This window comes from Phoenix dactylifera, chromosome 18 (assembly GCF_009389715.1).
Source record: "Phoenix dactylifera cultivar Barhee BC4 chromosome 18, palm_55x_up_171113_PBpolish2nd_filt_p, whole genome shotgun sequence".
NCBI lineage: Eukaryota > Viridiplantae > Streptophyta > Magnoliopsida > Arecales > Arecaceae > Phoenix > Phoenix dactylifera.
The window spans coordinates 2,386,942-2,404,605 of NC_052409.1; the positions used below are offsets into that span (position 1 = coordinate 2,386,942).

At 37.9% G+C, this 17,664-nt stretch overlaps 2 protein-coding genes across 4 annotated transcripts; both read right to left on the reverse strand.

Moving 5' to 3' along the window:
• Positions 1 to 2,459: 2,459 nt before the first annotated feature.
• Positions 2,460 to 5,656, reverse strand: LOC103699234 (F-box/kelch-repeat protein SKIP4). 2 transcript variants are annotated; one of them, XM_039115372.1, is made up of 3 exons: positions 5,555 to 5,656; positions 3,548 to 4,121; positions 2,460 to 3,258 (listed from the first exon to the last, which is right to left on the reverse strand). In XM_039115372.1, exons 2-3 carry the CDS (start codon positions 4,033 to 4,035, stop codon positions 2,661 to 2,663), a joined length of 1,086 nt encoding a protein of 361 aa, XP_038971300.1. In that variant the 5' UTR covers positions 4,036 to 4,121; positions 5,555 to 5,656; the 3' UTR covers positions 2,460 to 2,660. The 2 variants fall into 2 exon arrangements, with proteins under 2 accessions (XP_038971300.1, XP_038971301.1); XM_039115373.1 differs by having other exon boundaries at positions 5,456 to 5,564.
• Positions 5,657 to 6,879: 1,223 nt separating this feature from the next.
• On the reverse strand, positions 6,880 to 10,921 carry LOC103698568. 2 transcript variants are annotated; one of them, XR_001879046.3, is made up of 4 exons: positions 10,844 to 10,921; positions 10,381 to 10,499; positions 9,204 to 9,316; positions 6,895 to 7,168 (listed from the first exon to the last, which is right to left on the reverse strand). XR_001879046.3 is itself a non-coding variant. In XM_026801691.1 (3 exons), exons 1-3 carry the CDS (start codon positions 10,457 to 10,459, stop codon positions 7,070 to 7,072), a joined length of 291 nt encoding a protein of 96 aa, XP_026657492.1. In that variant the 5' UTR covers positions 10,460 to 10,499; the 3' UTR covers positions 6,880 to 7,069. The 2 variants fall into 2 exon arrangements, 1 of the variants encoding a protein (XP_026657492.1); XM_026801691.1 differs by lacking the exon at positions 10,844 to 10,921 and having other exon boundaries at positions 6,880 to 7,168.
• Between the last annotated feature and the right edge of the window lie 6,743 nt (positions 10,922 to 17,664).

The window sequence follows — 17,664 nt, forward strand, 5'->3', positions numbered from 1 at the left end:
CCATCTCCCGGCCTATGCTAAAAAAAATACGGAGGACTGGAGGAGGGACATACCTTGGGACGCCGAAGAATGGGAAGAGGGAGATCCGCGGAATGGGGAGTCGGAAGTCGAAAGATCTAGGGCACCGAGCACGGAAGCGGGCTACTCTTCTCCAAATGATCCTCCGCCGCAGCTCAAGATCTAGGGCACAGCCGCACGGGAGATCTAGGGCACCGAGCACGGAAGCGGTCTACTCCTCGACGTCCTCGTCTCCTCCAGATGATCCTCCGTCGCACGGGACTCGGGAGATCTAGGGCTAGGGCACAGCCGCTGCGCCGCACGGGAGAGAAAAAGGGAGGAACGGACCGTCCAAGTTCCAACAGGTGAAGCGGTCCAGCGGATGATTTATATATCATCCGTTGGACCGTTGCGGGCTGCGGGCAAAGCACAGAGGCCAGAGCACACCTGTGACCTGTTGTAGCACTGCGGGCCTGCGGCCCAATGGGCTGCATGTCTTAAAAAAATGATCCAAAAAATTGGGTCGGGTCGGGTCGGGGTGCGGGTCGAAATTGGACAGACCCGACCCGATCCGAAAAATAGAACGGGTCCAAATTTAGGACCCGACCCGGCCCCGCGGGTCCTAAAATGCGGGTCGGGTCGGGTCTTAAGCGGGTTGGGTCGGGTCGGGTCACGGGTCGACCCAACCCATTTGCAGCCCTAGTTCCCACTCTAAATTGGTCTCCTTCCTCTTGCATCCGATTGCCGAACCCTCCGTGAGTCAAAGCATCTTGCTAAGGTCTTGGGCCATGTATTAGCAGGTGGAACAATGAATATATATATATATATATATATATATATATATATATATATATATATATATATATATATATATATATATATATATATATATATATATATATATATATATATATATATATATATATATTAAATTATCTAATACATTCCAATTCATAATGGATGTGTTTATCTTGTTTCATCTATTGGGAATATAAACTGAACTAAAAAAGGCTAAATTAAAAATGAAAATAGCTATAGAAGTTTGGAGAGTTAGACTTCAATAACATAATTCTCCCATGACATGGTCCACACTGAAACTATACATTATTATTTGGGCTTAAATGTTAAAAAGAAACTAAAGAAAGATTAAAGAGAAACTAAAGTAGTATTAAAAAGGGGTATCTCTTTGAAGTAGGTGATTATGGAGGAAATTCGCTCAATCCGGTGGTCAAGGGGAGATGATCGGCGCTCCCAATCGACATCCTCTTCCCTTTCATCTCTTGGATCCATATCAAGTGCTCATAATACTCGGAGAGGCAGCGCATACGCTCAGAACATATATCCCATTGATTGGTATGGGGACTTTCAAGCATAATTTAGGAGACATGGAGGATATAGCCAAGATACTTGGTATAGTGGCACAGCTTCACATTTATTTATTTTCCTCATACCTTAACAAGAACCAAAGTACTGCTCTTATGATGATCACATCCGATCTGGTAAAATCTCTACATGAGGGACTACTATGGTCATTATTATGAGTAATATTGACATTGGAGCAATACCAGGTTTATCTGCAACAAATATAAAGCATGGAGCTAGTGATCAACCAGAATGTCTACAAGCTTGGCAGGCACTTGTGTTGGCGATAAGATAGGGGACTTTATGAAGTTTTAAAAAATATGATTTTATTATTGAATGCGATTACAGATATATCTTTATTTATTGTTTTCTCTATTGAATGGTTTTATTTTTAGTCTTCTTCAGTGCCTAATGGACCTGTTAGTTGTAGTTGTTGGTATGCTCCTATATGAATTCCTGTATATTATATATAATTTAGAGTATATATTATATTATTTATATGATAAATATGCATGTTTCTATGTTCAACACGTACATGAAACCATAGGAATGATGGTCAACTCGATAGCCACATCTTTTCTTCCATGCAAAAATATAGCATTTTAGGCAATCAAACATTAATTTGGAGGCTATCAAAGGGTTTTTGGGCACTACCTATGTGTACCATGTGGACCCAACAGTTCCATTCATCGGTTCAATCCTTGGTTTGGTATTGGCACGGGCTTGATGTTAGATTTTCAGAACCTTGACTATCAGTAAATTCTACCTGGTATAAAGCTATTATTTATATCTACTTTTTATCTTTTCCTAGACTACAAATATTTATCCAATTTTTTTTTCAAAAATAGTAACCGAAGAAAGATTAAAATAATTTATGGCATATTTATTCCCCATTTGCGTTCCCAATGTGTTACCAAGACATTGGAGTTTCCTTCTCCCTGCATTGACATAGACCAGGTTGGCTTTGCAGACCAGGGAAGGTATAAACATTTGATGAGCCGTGGGTGGTGTTGTGCAATTTTGATATCAGAAATAAGAACTATCAATGCACATAAACTCGAAATTTTAATACACAGAAAGGAGATAGGTGGGACGGGAAATGCAAGTGATGCTGTCAAGCAAATTTACTTTTATATGTCTGAAATGATGCATCTGATTAGATCCAATATCCATGCAATTTCTTACAGAGGATTGATGCATAGATTCGTCATTCGGTCCATTCAAATCCTTGTGGAAGATATGTTCACAGATACTATGACAAATGAAATAGACTGCAGTAAATGTATCCAGAATCAAACATTTCAGATGGTGATGGTCTTGCAGCTAATGACGGAGTGATTTGCACAATCAAAATTAGGAACAAAAGAAGAGCATACCAACATCCCTCCAACCTTTGCTGCCTTATCCACATCGATGACCACCGTACTCAATCCTTGCCCGATCACACAAATACTCCTTCCAATGCCAAGAAGCTTACAGGGTGGCCTTGTGAGCTCATGTGACAACCTACCAAGGGCCACCCAATCCTCGCTCTCCTTCTGCCACATCATAAGCTTTGTCCCTTTAGTCTCATCCAACATGTAGAGGGTGCCATCTACAACTACTGTGGGCCCGCATGAGCATAGGGCAATTTCATTTTTCATACCCTGCCACCTACTGCATGATGGATCATACACACCAGCAAATAGCAGACCATTCCAGGTCCTGTGGATTGTATACAACTTTCCATCTAAGGCAATGAACTTCACAATGTCAGGAGTCAGCATTGGATTCTTGAGTGAGCTCCAGCAGCTTGAACTAGAGTCGTAGATATTCCATGAATTTGGAGAATCTGAGTTCGACCCATGTCCACTGGTAACATAAAGTTTGTTGTTCAAAGATGCTGACACAAAATAGCACCTGAAAGACATAGAAGTGACAATTCCTCAGCTAAATGACAGCTTCCATGGATGTAAGCAGGCACACCATAGTGGAATCCCATGGATAATGTCCAAAATGAGAATGAAATCAGAATGCAGGACATTAGGGGAAGATTTAGGTTCTGAAATTAACATGCATTGAAACAACAGGCCTCCTGGATCTAAAAGGAAAGGCAAACATTATAGTGAACAATTTTTAAGCAAACTGATCGAAAGAAGTAACAGAAACAAATAAATATTTTTTTTTGAAAAAGTAGTAAAAATAGTACCTAGCCGTCGGCATTGAAGCTGCTATCTCCCACTTATTTTTGGAAGCATCGTAACAATGCACTTCATCCATGGCATCTATTTGCCAGGTACAGCCACCCAACACATATAATTTCTTTCCCAAAGCTTCAACGCAAAAACCATGCTTAGCTAAACATGGAGATCGGATGACTTGGAGGATTTTCCAACATCGCCTTGCAGGATCCAGATCCAATACAAAACAGCAGTTTCCATTTGACTTGTCTCTGGCAACAACATAAATCCAAGTTTCCTCCAGATTATTTTTTCGGCGGCAGGAAAGCCACTCTTCACTGCATAACAAATCTCTCCATCTCTTTGAGACACATCTAAGGACATGGTGATACCGTCGGGGAACCCTTGCTAAGCAAAGAAGAGCAATGTCATCTGGAAGACCACATATTAGTGGTGCAACTGACACCTCGATTTGCACACATTTCTCAGATACACTTTCCATAGAAGCTGTAGTCATCGACCAATTACAGCAGCAAAGTTCAGGCTTAGAGTGGGCAAGGTTCCACAGATTCGTGGATGCCTGATCAGATTAAATTTTTAAACCTGCAAATGGTACTCAATGCATAAAATATTTGATTCACTAAAAGTATCCTATCAATCAAAGAAATAATAATGTTATGCCAAAAAATAATGTATAAAATTATCGAACATTTCATGGTATGAAATTCAAAAGTTTTGATCCATGCTAAACTTCGTCCAGATTATTAACAAAACATCAATGCCATCTTAGTCAAATCACCAGGAATAGAGGTTCCTCCAAGTCAAGCTCTTGATAGTGAAAAACTAACACTTTTTTGATTAAGTAAAAATTTAGGGTTAAAGTTAACATTTTAGTGGTCGCTGTACGAACTCAAAAAATTTCCAACAACCACATTGAATAGCCAAGATTAAGAACAAAAAAGAGAGAAAAAGTATATCTCGATAGCTTAAAATACAGATCAACACCACATAGAAAAGCACAAAAGAGTGCTTTTGTAGACCTAACAGTTTAATCTTCTACCGCAGGTCGATACCTTGTAATTGCTTCTAGATTAACAGAAAGATCCATCTACAAATATATACAAGGTAGAAACATGATATAACTTAACCAAAAATTTATATAACCCCTTTGTCCATGGATGTTAAATTTCTCTAACCATTTCTCAGAAATTCCATCTGTTTTTCATGCATCCCCGTTTTCCTGATGTTTTAACACAAATCTAAGACCCTATCATTACCAGAATTTTCTCAAATCTGCATCACACAAGCCACTACCAACTCTATTCATTTTCCACCATTTTGCAGTCAATTGCTGCAACTACTATACTCAGTTTTAGATGTACAAAATTTTAAACCTATACGTGTTTTGCTGCACATTCAGCTTGTCTCTCCTATCATTGTGGTGCTAATCTCACGGTAAGCCATTGCAATGGATACACAAAATGCGGAAGAAATAAAATACCAAAGGGAAACAAGATTGAAATATAATATATATACCTTGAGACCCTGTTAGGTTTCTATTAATGAATGCCATCGATTCCATAGCCATTTAGAAAAATACTCTCTAGTTTAAAAATTTAAACTTGTAGATTACCTAATCACAAGAACCTGCCCATCTGAAGCTAGAACAAGTCCCGTCAAAGAGATTATTTTCAGTAAAATAAATAGAATCGAAGAGTCTCCAAGATTCGAACGAAGGAAGAAAAATTCAAAGAAACGCTCCGTCCCAAATTAATAATAATTCAATAAAAAAATACAACAATACGAATCGATAAAACCCCTTCGTGGAAAAACACGCTTCTCTTCTCCCACGTAAACGATAACCCTAATTTCGGATCTTGGCGTCGAAAGTGGGAACAATGGAGATGTGAATCAAAGAGCAAAAGAACGGCACATACCAGGAATCGAGAGAAAACGGAAGATCGGCTCAAGAATCGATTCGCAATGCTAAAAATTCGCAAGAAATTAGACTAAAAAAGGGATCTCAGAACACTAACCCTTGTCTCGTGCTCTCCCGTTCCATCGTGGTTTGTTGTCTATCCATTTCTACCTTCTTCCCGTCGGTGACGTTTTGATGCTGGTTGGGGAGTTGAGATGCGGACAAGTGGAGCGAAATTAACCCGGTCTAACCGGAACACCGAGTTGGCGGACCCGACCCGAGCAAGATGCCGCCGGTCAGCACTAACCAGGTCGGATGCTGACTCGACCTGACCCGCTGCCATTCAAATCCGCCTACGGTGTCTCAACTTGAGGGCAAATTATACTTTACACCGCATACACCAATATAATTGGGCACCGTATTACTCATCTCGTATATTTTTTAAAGGTCAAACACCATAGGAAACGCTTGATAAATAAAATCCACATAAAAAAGATGAGGTGATTGACGTAGTACACACGTTGCGAGATCAAACACTATTGCAAACGCACAGTGAATAAAATTCATAAAAAAAAGATGAGACAAAGTACACACGGTGCAAGTATACTTAGTTTAAGAATTGTTACTTACCAATGACTACGCTATCTTTAAACAGAATGGATGGCGGATAGCTTAGATTTGACACCGAGGTGGTAGCACGTTGGGAATGAGGCTTTGATTCCACCAGAGTAGCCCAGGTTCGAAATGCACGGGCATCGATTAAATGTGAAAACTAGATGCCCTCCGCCTGGTTTGCCCTAGTGGAGTCGCTATCTGGCCTGCCGAATGCTTAGATGGTATTAGTGTAACGTACTCACACGTAGGTTTCTCACGAATCGGAGAGGGTATGATAAAATTTGTCTACCTGTATCGAACATTCTTCAACAGAGAGGAGCCCAGTGGAGGTTGCTACGCGGGTGAAGTTCTCCTCATCCCCTCTTTTCTTTCCTTAAGCCAAAAAAAAAAAAAAGAGGAAAAGAAAAAAAAACAAAGACATTATACCATCCACGCACTTGCACGGGGCTGCTCTGATCTTTGCAAGGGCATCCACCAAGGTGAGAAAGCGCATCAAGGTAGTAGATTGATTTGCTTTACAATGTATGGCACCGACCAAGGTGGAAAAACTGCATCGAGAGAGTCGATTGATTTGCTTAACAATGTCATGTTTTGGACTAACATGCACAGTTTAACATCTTCATGAAGGAGGAGAGAGCACGCCAACTTGCTCGACAATGTGACCTTCCAGAAATGCATTTAGATTCCTAGGATATTCGCAGGGGCAATTTCTTGCGTTCTTTTAAATGTCACACAGGATTTCGCAGATTACTGTAGTCAGGGATTTGCATAAAATGTTTGCAATGATCTTGCCAGGACAAGGAGAACTATGCATGGGAACCAGTCTGGTTAGCATAAAGTCTATTACGTGAGGCCCAGAATTTTATGATAACAGATAAGTTATGTGCATGCTAATGCAAAACATGAGTCCTTACAATCAGCATTTATGTAATATAACGAGCCAGAAATCTATCTACAAAGTAAGAGACTACACAATCACACAGTGAAGAAAATATAGTACAGATAGAAAACTTTTAAGTCAGAGATTCCTAGAGACACCCTTCTTCGGACGTTTAGAGGGCTTCATCACCACCTGCTTTCTAGCATCCTCGGAAGTTTTTCTTTCAATATACTGTTGCTGGCGAAGGAAGAAAGAAAAAAAGAGGACTGATTAGAAGTGCTAAGAGAGGACAAGGAATTCAAAATGCAGTGTCAATGGTAGGTAATTTGACAGTAGATCTAAAATACTTTAATATTCTAAAAGCCATATACAGGAACTTCTTGTGCTAAATATAGATAAATACCAGCAATAGACTGGAAATTATGTGTCAAATGTAAATCAGTTACTGGCCTTCCAGAGGTGAAGTACAGACAACTAGAAATCTGCATTATATATCCAACATCTCAAAAAGCAAACAGGAATCTTTTTTATATAAATAAAAACATGATTTTAATACTCAGAACGGATGACAAGAGTATATGGAAATTTATGGCGATAGGAAAAAAGATCATTTTTTCATTAAAAAAAGAAGGAAAATGTGCTGCTTTAGATAAAGAGGTCACTTAGCAAAACAGGGAAGAGGAAAACACTGCCTGCCAGTCATTAGAAGAACTCAAAAGATGAAATGAATCCTAATTCACGACAAAATAATGCATGAGGCATTATCTCATCATCTTTTCTAGAATAACAGTGAGGTTCCATGTTACTTCGTACACTTTGTTCCAACAACACAACCAATCAATCAGGAGAGATGGCAAGTGGTCACTCAAGCCCCAGGAGCCAAAGGTCAAGATTATGAATTCCCAGCAACATTCCAGTCAGCCTTTAAAGACTCAAAGTCAACAAAGAAAATTTACTATGTGCCATATCTTTGCTAGCCAGTTTTTATCCAACAAGATCTTGGATATACGCATCAACCCTTTAATCACACCATTCTTATATAACCAGAAAATGTCATGCCTTGTATATACGACCCAGTTCAGTTCAGTACGATACCGGTACCGTACTGGTACCGGTGCCCACTGGTACGTTGGTACGGTCGGTAAGGCGGATCTTGCTTCATTGTTATTAGAAACACTAGCATACCTTTGTCAGAAATAATTATGAAACTAGATTAGCTTGACCATCACACGGAGTGGGTCTCTTACAAAAATGAAGATACCACTACCAAGGTTACAAAGATCAGGCTGCTAGTCCAACTTACCGGCTTTTGATAAACCTCTTCGCAAATGGGACCTGATCAAGCACTCTTGGTCAGGGGACAGCTATATATCTGACTAATGAGCAACCTATTTGCCTCGCAATTAAAAACAATTCAGCTTCTGCCATCGCAGCTGATTTACATGAATCCAGATGAAATTCTCTTCCAGATATTAACCCTCAAACCAAACACCCACAGGAAGCACAAAAAAAACCCAAAGGTTATCTGTTATTAAAAGAAGTGTATCATCTGCACACTGGACACTGCTGACCAAAATTCTTTGCAACCAGAGCTTTCTGCAAGCCCCTAACATGTAAACCACCAAAAGTTTCCATCACCAATACAAAAAGAAGAGGGCATTAGTGCCCCTTGTACCTCAACAATACTCGCTAAGAAGCTCTAGGGGACCACTGACCAACAAGCAAGGAAAAGAAAAAAGATAAAATTTGTCAGTGAGCTAACCGATGCTCACTAAGGCGCAACAAAAACCAAAGCCATGCAGAAAAATCATGATATATCCTACTAAAGGTCAGTTTTGAACCTGAAACCTAACTAACTTTTTTCTAGGTAAAATATCAAACATTTATAAGCACTAAGGCGGTTTATTTGATATATAAGGGCATTGTATTTTAACAAGTTAATATTCTTGCTTATTGTATTGTTCTACAATTACCACCAATCATTTTGCAAACAGAAACTAGTATACAGAGGAACCTGATCCACTATAGCAATGCATAGATGAGACATACACAACCTATATACTAGTTCCATACAAGTTCAAATATACACTATAACACTTTAGCAGATTCCATATAAGATGATAAAAGGTAATTCATAGCATATGATGAATGCAGCACCTCTAAAGGAACAATTAACGTTATTATTACATATTTGAGAATGTTAATATTAAGCAAGATAGGTAGCACAGTTACAATTTAAGTTTTAAAAGCTAAACGTAAAATTGATACCAACCTCTTCCCACTTTCTTTGAAGTTGCAGAAGCTCCTGGCAATAGGCAAGACACTCATTATGGTAAGAAGAAGCAAGTTCTTTTATCAAAGCCTTCCTTTTGATGATGCCAATCACTTCAAAATAAAAAAGCAAGCTTAAGCTAGAGAGTCTTCAAAAAAAGTTATGATCAAGGGAGAACTTTGACTGGATATTGCAAGATAGTAAGACTGTCTTGGAGGATTGGTTGGAACATTTTTTCACAGCAGAAGGCATCAACTATGACTATTTATACTTAAAAAGAATAAAGTCTTTTTCAATTCATAATGACTAAGCCAAATCATACAAGCTCCTTTTTCCTCATATCAGCATATAGATTCATAAATGCATGGCAGCAAACTATCGGTAAGGTACCCATCAACATTTCAAAATTCAACAATCTTCCTGGAAAATCAGAGCACAGATGAAGCTATTCCAAAATACACTACTTACGTCTCTCAGAAGCTTTGAACACAGAAATCCAATTAGACTAATAAAAGCCTAATGGCCAAGATCACAACCTTATCAATCCTGAAGCCTTTACTTTGGATATATCACAACCATCAAAACAAGTCCTCATTTGAAAAACCAGGGTTGATAAATTAGCTTATGCTGGTAAAAAGGTAAACAAGACTCGACTTAAAACAAAGTATTCAAGCTAACATCAATAGTGTTAGCATAAAAATGTGTTCTATTTATCCTTTTTCTTTTGAATGTTTGGAGCCAAATTGATGTATCCCCTATTCATCTGTAAATAACTGACATTATGAACCCAATTGCTTATAAGCAGGTATAGCTAATTCTTCTCCAGTTGATCATACAATCAAATCTACACCTATCTAGAATGCCCATGCGAGTCAGTTGTCCCAACACTCTACAATCTCTGCTCTCTACTTGGTCATCAACCTTAGTTAAGATTCACACAATATTCAAGAAATCAAATTTGGCTACAAGTCAGCAAAGTTCTCAAATGATCAGTTCATGCAGCACATATATGAAAAAGAAGTTCGTTCGTCAGAGATATCTAATTTCTGAAATCATCATATATTCAAAGCATGACTGGTTGAAGCAAAAGAACGAACTAAGAATAAAACATAAGCAGAACTGACAGACCTTTATACACTTGACATAACAAGAATAAATGCAGGGATGGAATATTTACTTCGGCTTGGATCAAACTGAACAGGTTCATCTTTGGAAGCTGTTGTTGGTTCCTCGGGAGGATCCTTCGCATCCATCATCGAACAGCTTTAACACAGCATGCAGCACAAAACAAATAACCTAGAATGTCCACATCCAAGAGACCAATTTGAGTACATCTAAACAGGATCAAAGAATCTCCAAGACCCAATGCTTAAAATCTATAAAAATAAAATTCAGAAATCCTAAGCTAATCACTGTTCAGTAAAAAAAAATGCAAAAATATGGATCAATCAAACCGTTTCTAGCAATACAATATAACTTTTTAACCAAAAAAAGAACGAAAAGCCTAGTTTCGGATCGCATCGTAATTGGAGAAATCTAAATCAAGAAAGCGAAAGATATCCCCCAGGAATCAAAAGAAAAGATAACATCGAATCAAGAATTATATTTTAATTCTAAAAATTTCGAGAAATCATATCGACCTCAAAACCAGTACTTCTTTCCCGTTCTTCCCTCCTGTCGTCTCCGTCCGATATTTTCTTCTCGCCTCTTTTCGGCCAGCCGCACCGGTCTGGATTTGGGAGGAGGGATGCAGATAAACCGGATCGAGTATAACCCGGTTCAACCCCGCCATATCCGGACCGACCGGTTCCCTAGTGGGCCCGACCGCCTCCAAAGTTAAATTTCCGTTAAAGGTTGCCGACTTTACATGGCTGCTCCTCTTTCTTTTTTTTTTTTTTTTTTTTTTTGGCTATGAAAAAGGAGGGGGGAGGGAAATTTAACCCCATCCGCGTAGCAGCCCCCACTGGGCTCTCCTTCCACCAGAGAATGTTCAATGCAGGTAGAAAGTTTCTCATACTCTCTCCACCAACACGGATGAATCCGCGTGTGAGTACATCACCTCAGCACCACCTCAATACCCAGGGATTAGTAGCGCTTCCAATGGACAAACCAGGCAGGCAGTATCTGGCCTCCGCATTTAATCGACGTCTACGTGTTTCGAATCTGAGTCACTCCGTTGGAAACAAAGTTCCGATCCAACTGTGCTACCACCTCAGTGGTACATGACGGCTCCTTGCTTTATAAATTCACAGCTTCAATTCATCTTTTATTTTATTTTATTTATTTACATGAATGCATTTCTAAATATCAAATTTTATATAAATATTTTTTCAAAATTAATATTTACATGTATATTCTAATAAAATTCTTATTTTTATTATTTTATAATTTTTTATTCTTATTTTTATCCGTGTTAAAAAATTAACAATTTTAAATTAAAATAAATAAAATATTTTTAATAGGTAGATATATAAAAAAAATATTTATAAGATGATTACGATAAAAAAAAATTAAAAATTTTATTTATTTTTAATTAAAATAAATATATTTTTATAAAAATACTATATTAGAAATATTTATGAAAAAGAGTGTTTTACGAGAATAAAAAAATAAATATAAACTTTAAGAAAGTATCCCCACAAAATTCTATTTTGAGAAGCGGATTCTTGAAAAACCTTTTTTTATTTCAGGTTAGGAAGCAAGATTAGGCAAACAGCTAAAAAATCGGAGTATATCCATCTAGCTGCAGAGGGATCTTTAAATCAGACGGGATCACAGCCGTCTATTCGGCCTATGACGTACATAGTACGCGCCACAGGCCAGTACCACCGTTGGTTGGGCTCACACGGGATCTCCCGGTCTGCGAGCGCTTTATATTAGAGACCTCCTCAAAACCCTATCTTGGCCCCTCCCATCTCTCTCGCTCTCATGGGGATCCAGGTGACTCACTGTGTATGGCGAGAACCTGCTCTGCTATCTTCTCTCCATCGATGGCTTCAACTTTCTCACGGACTTCGGCTGGAACGATCTATTCGATGTATATCTCCTCAAATCCTTCAATGCTCGTTCCTTTCCTCTTCTTCTCTTCGCCCTTTTTTTTCGTTTGTGTTCTTTGGATTAGTCCGCATTTCTTTTCCTTTCTTTCTTTTTTTTTCCGTTTCGAATGAAGATTGTGGTCTTGTTTTGAAACCCTTCGTTCAATCGGTCAAATAAGTGGATTTTTTTTTTTATCCTAGCGAAACACAGCCTTTAACAATCCTTTTGAATTCTTTAACAGTTGAAAGAAACGATTTTTCCACCAAATTGATTTCTTGAACCTCTATAGTCATCCTCGAGTTTCTTTTGTCTTTCTTCTTTTCTTTTCTTGAATGAGGCCTACAGTACGGTCTGAAAACTCTTTGATCGATATGTAAAAAGAAGTGGAGAATTTTCATGCCAAGTTGAAAAAAGTAACCTATCTGGATTCTTTTGAATTCTTTGCTAGTTTGAAGGAACGGTTTTTTACGCCAATATAATTTCTTGAAGACCAATGGATTGCCAAATTTTAATGGGATAAGAATGGAGTAACCAGCAAAACAATTAAAGTAACAAAAAACATCCTGTAATCTGAGAGGTTAAGAGCCAAGATTTCACCTTGTGACAGAAGGTAACGGAGTGTGCTGGAGTAAAAACTCAGTCTGCCTTTGGCAGGGACTTATAACAACCGACCAATATTGAAAAAGAAAGATGACCATGGATTTTTTTCTTAGATTAAGAGAAACAAATTGACTTGTACAATCCCTAAGAGAGAAAGATTCGAAAAAAAGGATACAGTTTTATGGCCAGAAGGTCCATGACACATATACGGCTATTATAGACAACTTAAGGAGCTGTCCTACAGGCATTTGAACACAAAACGTAAACATGCTCAGGAGTCTAAAAGTCTAAATAATGTCCGTAGGCAGACACCAACAGTCTCTCTGGTTGGTATCTTCATTTTAAGAGCACCTGTTCCTGCAAGCTATCTGGAAGATTTTCCCCTTATTTCGACCTGCTTAAATGATTATAGTGCATTTTTGTCATATCCAAAGTTTGTTCACTATGTCATTACATTCCCCATAGATGATTGGATTTTCTACTCTACCTGAGATTGCAGGGTAGCGGCGTAGCACCAACAATTGATGCAGTTCTGCTGTCACATCCAGACATTCTTCATCTTGGTGCTTTGCCAAATGTCATGAAACACTTTAAACTCTCAAACTCCAGTTTATTCAACAGAACCTGTATATGGACTTGGTCTTTTGACCATGTACGATCATTACCTTTCTCAAAGAGTAAGCTTCTCCCAAGCTATAACTCTGTTAGTCTAGCATCGTATATTATTGTAGAAATCTTTTAGCTTATTTTGTGGATCAACTTGATACAGTTGTTTGTTTCAACGAATACATAATGGCATTCAGCTTAGTTGTGCCTTTTATGCTCATGACAATGTTTACATATTTAAACAGGTGGCTATCAAATTATATGTCTAAATTAGATGTTGGGGGATAATCTGCTAAATGGAAGAGATAACATAATGTATTTCAATGTTCTAGTCTGACCAAATGAATGTATTGGATCACTATGGCTTCTTTTATTTTTTTGCTCTAGTTTTGAGGGTTGGAATATTTTACATCTTAAAATCAGAGGCATTAATGGAATCATATAATTTTCTATTTCATCATAAGTATGATGATATCTTAGGCTATCCAGTGACATCCCATGCTGTGTTCTCATTTATTACATCCTGTTTGTGATATTGATGGTTTCCGTACCACTCAGAAAAAAGGTGGATATTTAGGGGGTATGTATACCTGGAACGGATGATTTATCTTTATTAGCTACGAAGAAGATTAAGGCTCTGAACATCATAACATGTACATGGTTGTATTTTCATGCTCAACTCATTATAATGTTTGTAGCAATATAGCTCCTATTTTGTAAACCTTTGGTTTATTTGTGATGATTTTGGCTGTGTTTTTATTTGTGCCTTTCTATGAAAGTAACTGATATAATTCTCCATGCCAGTATACCTATTAATTCATATATCTATTATTTCGCATCTAGTCTTTGCTGGTAATAGCATCTTTAGATCCAGAAGTTTCTGCAGGAAGAGTCACCTATTGTCCTACAAATCTTTGGCGAATATTAAATCACGGTTTTGGCTGCCATATAATCTTAGTTCTACATAAGTGATCAGTCATATAGGTTATCATGCTCCTTTTTAGTCTGCCAATATTGGATTTTTCAATGAGAGCTTTAACTGCATTATATCTAGCCAACAATCTGCACGGTACAACTTAGAGTAGATATTTTATGTGTCTCATCATCTTTGTCAATTTCCATTTCGTAATTTCTTTTCAAGCTTTAAATTGTGATGCTTCATAAATGGCATCATGTTTGCCATTTTCTATTTGGTAATTTCTAGTCAAGCTGTAAGATGTTGAGTGTGCAAACATATTTTTTACAGAGCGTAGTGAAGGCTCTGAGGGAAGATGGAAATGTGTTGCTTCCTGTTGATACAGCTGGAAGGGCATTACTGGAACAGGTCAATCTTTTGTTACTTATATCTTGCCTATCCTATTCACTTTGAAGAGTTCTAAGCTTTATCTTTCATTTAAATTGCAGTATTAGGCACAGCAGCATTTGACTTTTCCTATCTTCTTTCTGACAAATGTGGCTACAAGCACAATTGATTACGCCAAGAGTTTCCTAGAATGGATGAGTGACCCAATAGCAAAGTCCTTCGAACATACACGCAATAATGCCTTTGTATTAAAGTAAGCTTCATTTGCATTTTCTTCCTCAAATCATTTTTGGTGTCATTATTTATATATTATCCTCATCAAATGCATATGTCGCGATTCTATTATACCTCACAACATTGATTTTATAACATAAGAATTACAAATTAACAATCTTTGTTATTATGGATAACATTATCAAGATAATTTTCATTTCTTAATATTATATCCTAACATTTTGTATGTTCTATAAAATCTAACAAAACCCTGATTCATGGTACTGGTAAAATTAGTAACATGTAAATTAGAGTTATCAAACATCATTATAATCTGTATCATGCGCTACAATCTGTAGCAAGGACATGCTATTGATCATTTAAGTTATTGCTAGCTACTATAGACCAGCTTGTTTGTGAGATGAAGCTTTGTAGGCCATCTAATATTATGTATTAGTGGCTCTTTGTAATGCCCCTACAAACTGCATTTGTTTCCTTGCATATTTTCTACTCAGTGAAACCATATTTTTGCATTCTCTCAGAATGAATGAGATCTATGTAGTGTGACAGCCTTCATCTTCCCCACCTTTGTAGTGTGACAGCCTCCATTTCCCATTGAACATGAGGCGCTCTGTGAGCAACAGAAGCCCAAGATTGCTGGACCTACAGCACCTTCCATAGGATGGGAACCCAACGACCTAGCAGCTGGCAAGCCTTCCCCCTGAATGCTAGGCTTGCTAGTGGTCTCCCGGCCAGTAGCAAGGCCTTCACTTCTTCTCAGCCCTACAACGCTTGTATTTGCGTCTCGAGACATCTTCCACCCCTGCAAGTTCATTTGATTTTCAAGTCGTGTTTGTTGTGCATTCTGAACAGTTGCACATATCTGAGTACTGTTGATGCCTTAGATGACGTGCTCTACTTATTGTGTTCAGGTAGATTTTGCTGGTGGTGCCTTACGTTGTAGTCAGCATGTCACACTTCGCAGGATCGGTGGTTCCAGCCTGAAGGTGACTAAATTTGATTACATTATGTGTTAGAACCATAGCTCAGTTAATTGAGAAGCAATTTTGTGGCCTAGAGTTGATTGGTTTAAACCAAGCAGGCCTGCAATTGGGAAACTTATCTGCTACATCATAAACCTTGAGCTTCTAACGATTCTTGGTCTTCTCTTTTGAAATTGCACAGGTCGGTTGTGGTACCCAGCAAGTGGTCATTGAAGGGCTGCTGATGGAAAAAATATTACAAAATTCGAGAGCACTCGCATTCATAGTTTTATTTGCTACAGCTTGATGTGAAATTCTGCGTGTATTGCACGTCTCTATGTAATAATGAAAAGTATGCTGGCTCCTTGTTGTGTTCATTGGGTTACTGTTGTCAATCCAAGCTACAAAGCTGTTGCTGATGGTCGTTTCTGGGTCCAAATTCAGCTCAGCTCCCTCTTTAAACTCAACTAGAGCTTCATAATCACCTGGCCTTCACCCTCTGCTGTCACATTGATGTCAAAATTAATTGTTGGTGTGTATTTTTTTCAATTTCTTTTTTCAAAGATCACATGGATGGTGAAGATATCGAGTTATACCTGCACTACCATGTTTTCAGTGTTGGAATCCTGCAGGGGGGTGGCTTAACCTTCAGAAATTTGTATTCCTCGAAATACATTGTAATGGTTAATTTCTCAGACAGGATCTATTGTTTCCTTCATTTGTATCTATTATCGTAACTAGCCTGGTATTACTGAACTTGTTTGCTGCATTTTTTTTAACCTTGGTGTGCAACAATTTACTTTGAAAGATAGAATTTTCTGGCATCCAGAGTATTTAATTGTCCCAGCAATTTCAGAATGGAGCATGCAAGATCTTCGCCATAAATGTGGTCATCAAATTGCTAACTCTGAGCATGATCGCCATACTGCTTCTAGTGTCATATAAGTTCAATGTTACAGGGCTCTCATTATGTGTAGTTCAATAATTCTGTTGTCATGTGCCAAGGTGGGATATGTTGCCAAACTCGATGGTTTGTTGATTATGATACTATCAAATCAACAACTTTTCATGTGCCTACAATGGGTGTCTATTTTCGCTCATATAAATGTCCCTTTGTCCATTGTTGTCAAAAAAAATAAAATAAGATAAAAAAGCTGGGCATATAGATTTGCTTAAATCTAGGTTCAATGCGGATTTAATAAAGTCTGCGGGGCTAACTATCAACCATAAATTTATTAATGTAGGTGGGTCTTAATTTAAGGGTGTAATTATTTGAAATTGGTTGAATTTTAATATTTAAGCTCGAACTCGAGTCGATCAAAAAAAAAATATAATATTTGAGATCGATTTAGCTAGAATATCAATGGAGCACGGATTCGAATCGTATTTATAATTAAAAAATAGTTAAAATATAATATAATATTTTTAAAATATTAAATTAATAATATATTATAAATAAAAATTATTATAATATTATATTTTAATATTAGGCTCATGAGATGTTGAGTTGAGTATTTTGCTGCTCGAGTACGATTCGAAAAACTTTATGAGCTGTTTGATCCCAACCTGAGCTCTATAATAATTGTGGTTGCACCCTTGCAACCTGGGAGTCGTACTTGAAAAATTAAGAGTGGGTTGTTGATCTAAGATTGTTGCAGACCGGCCCGGTGTATCCGGACGTGGGACTTCATAAAGCGTGAAGGAAGCTACGAATAAAATG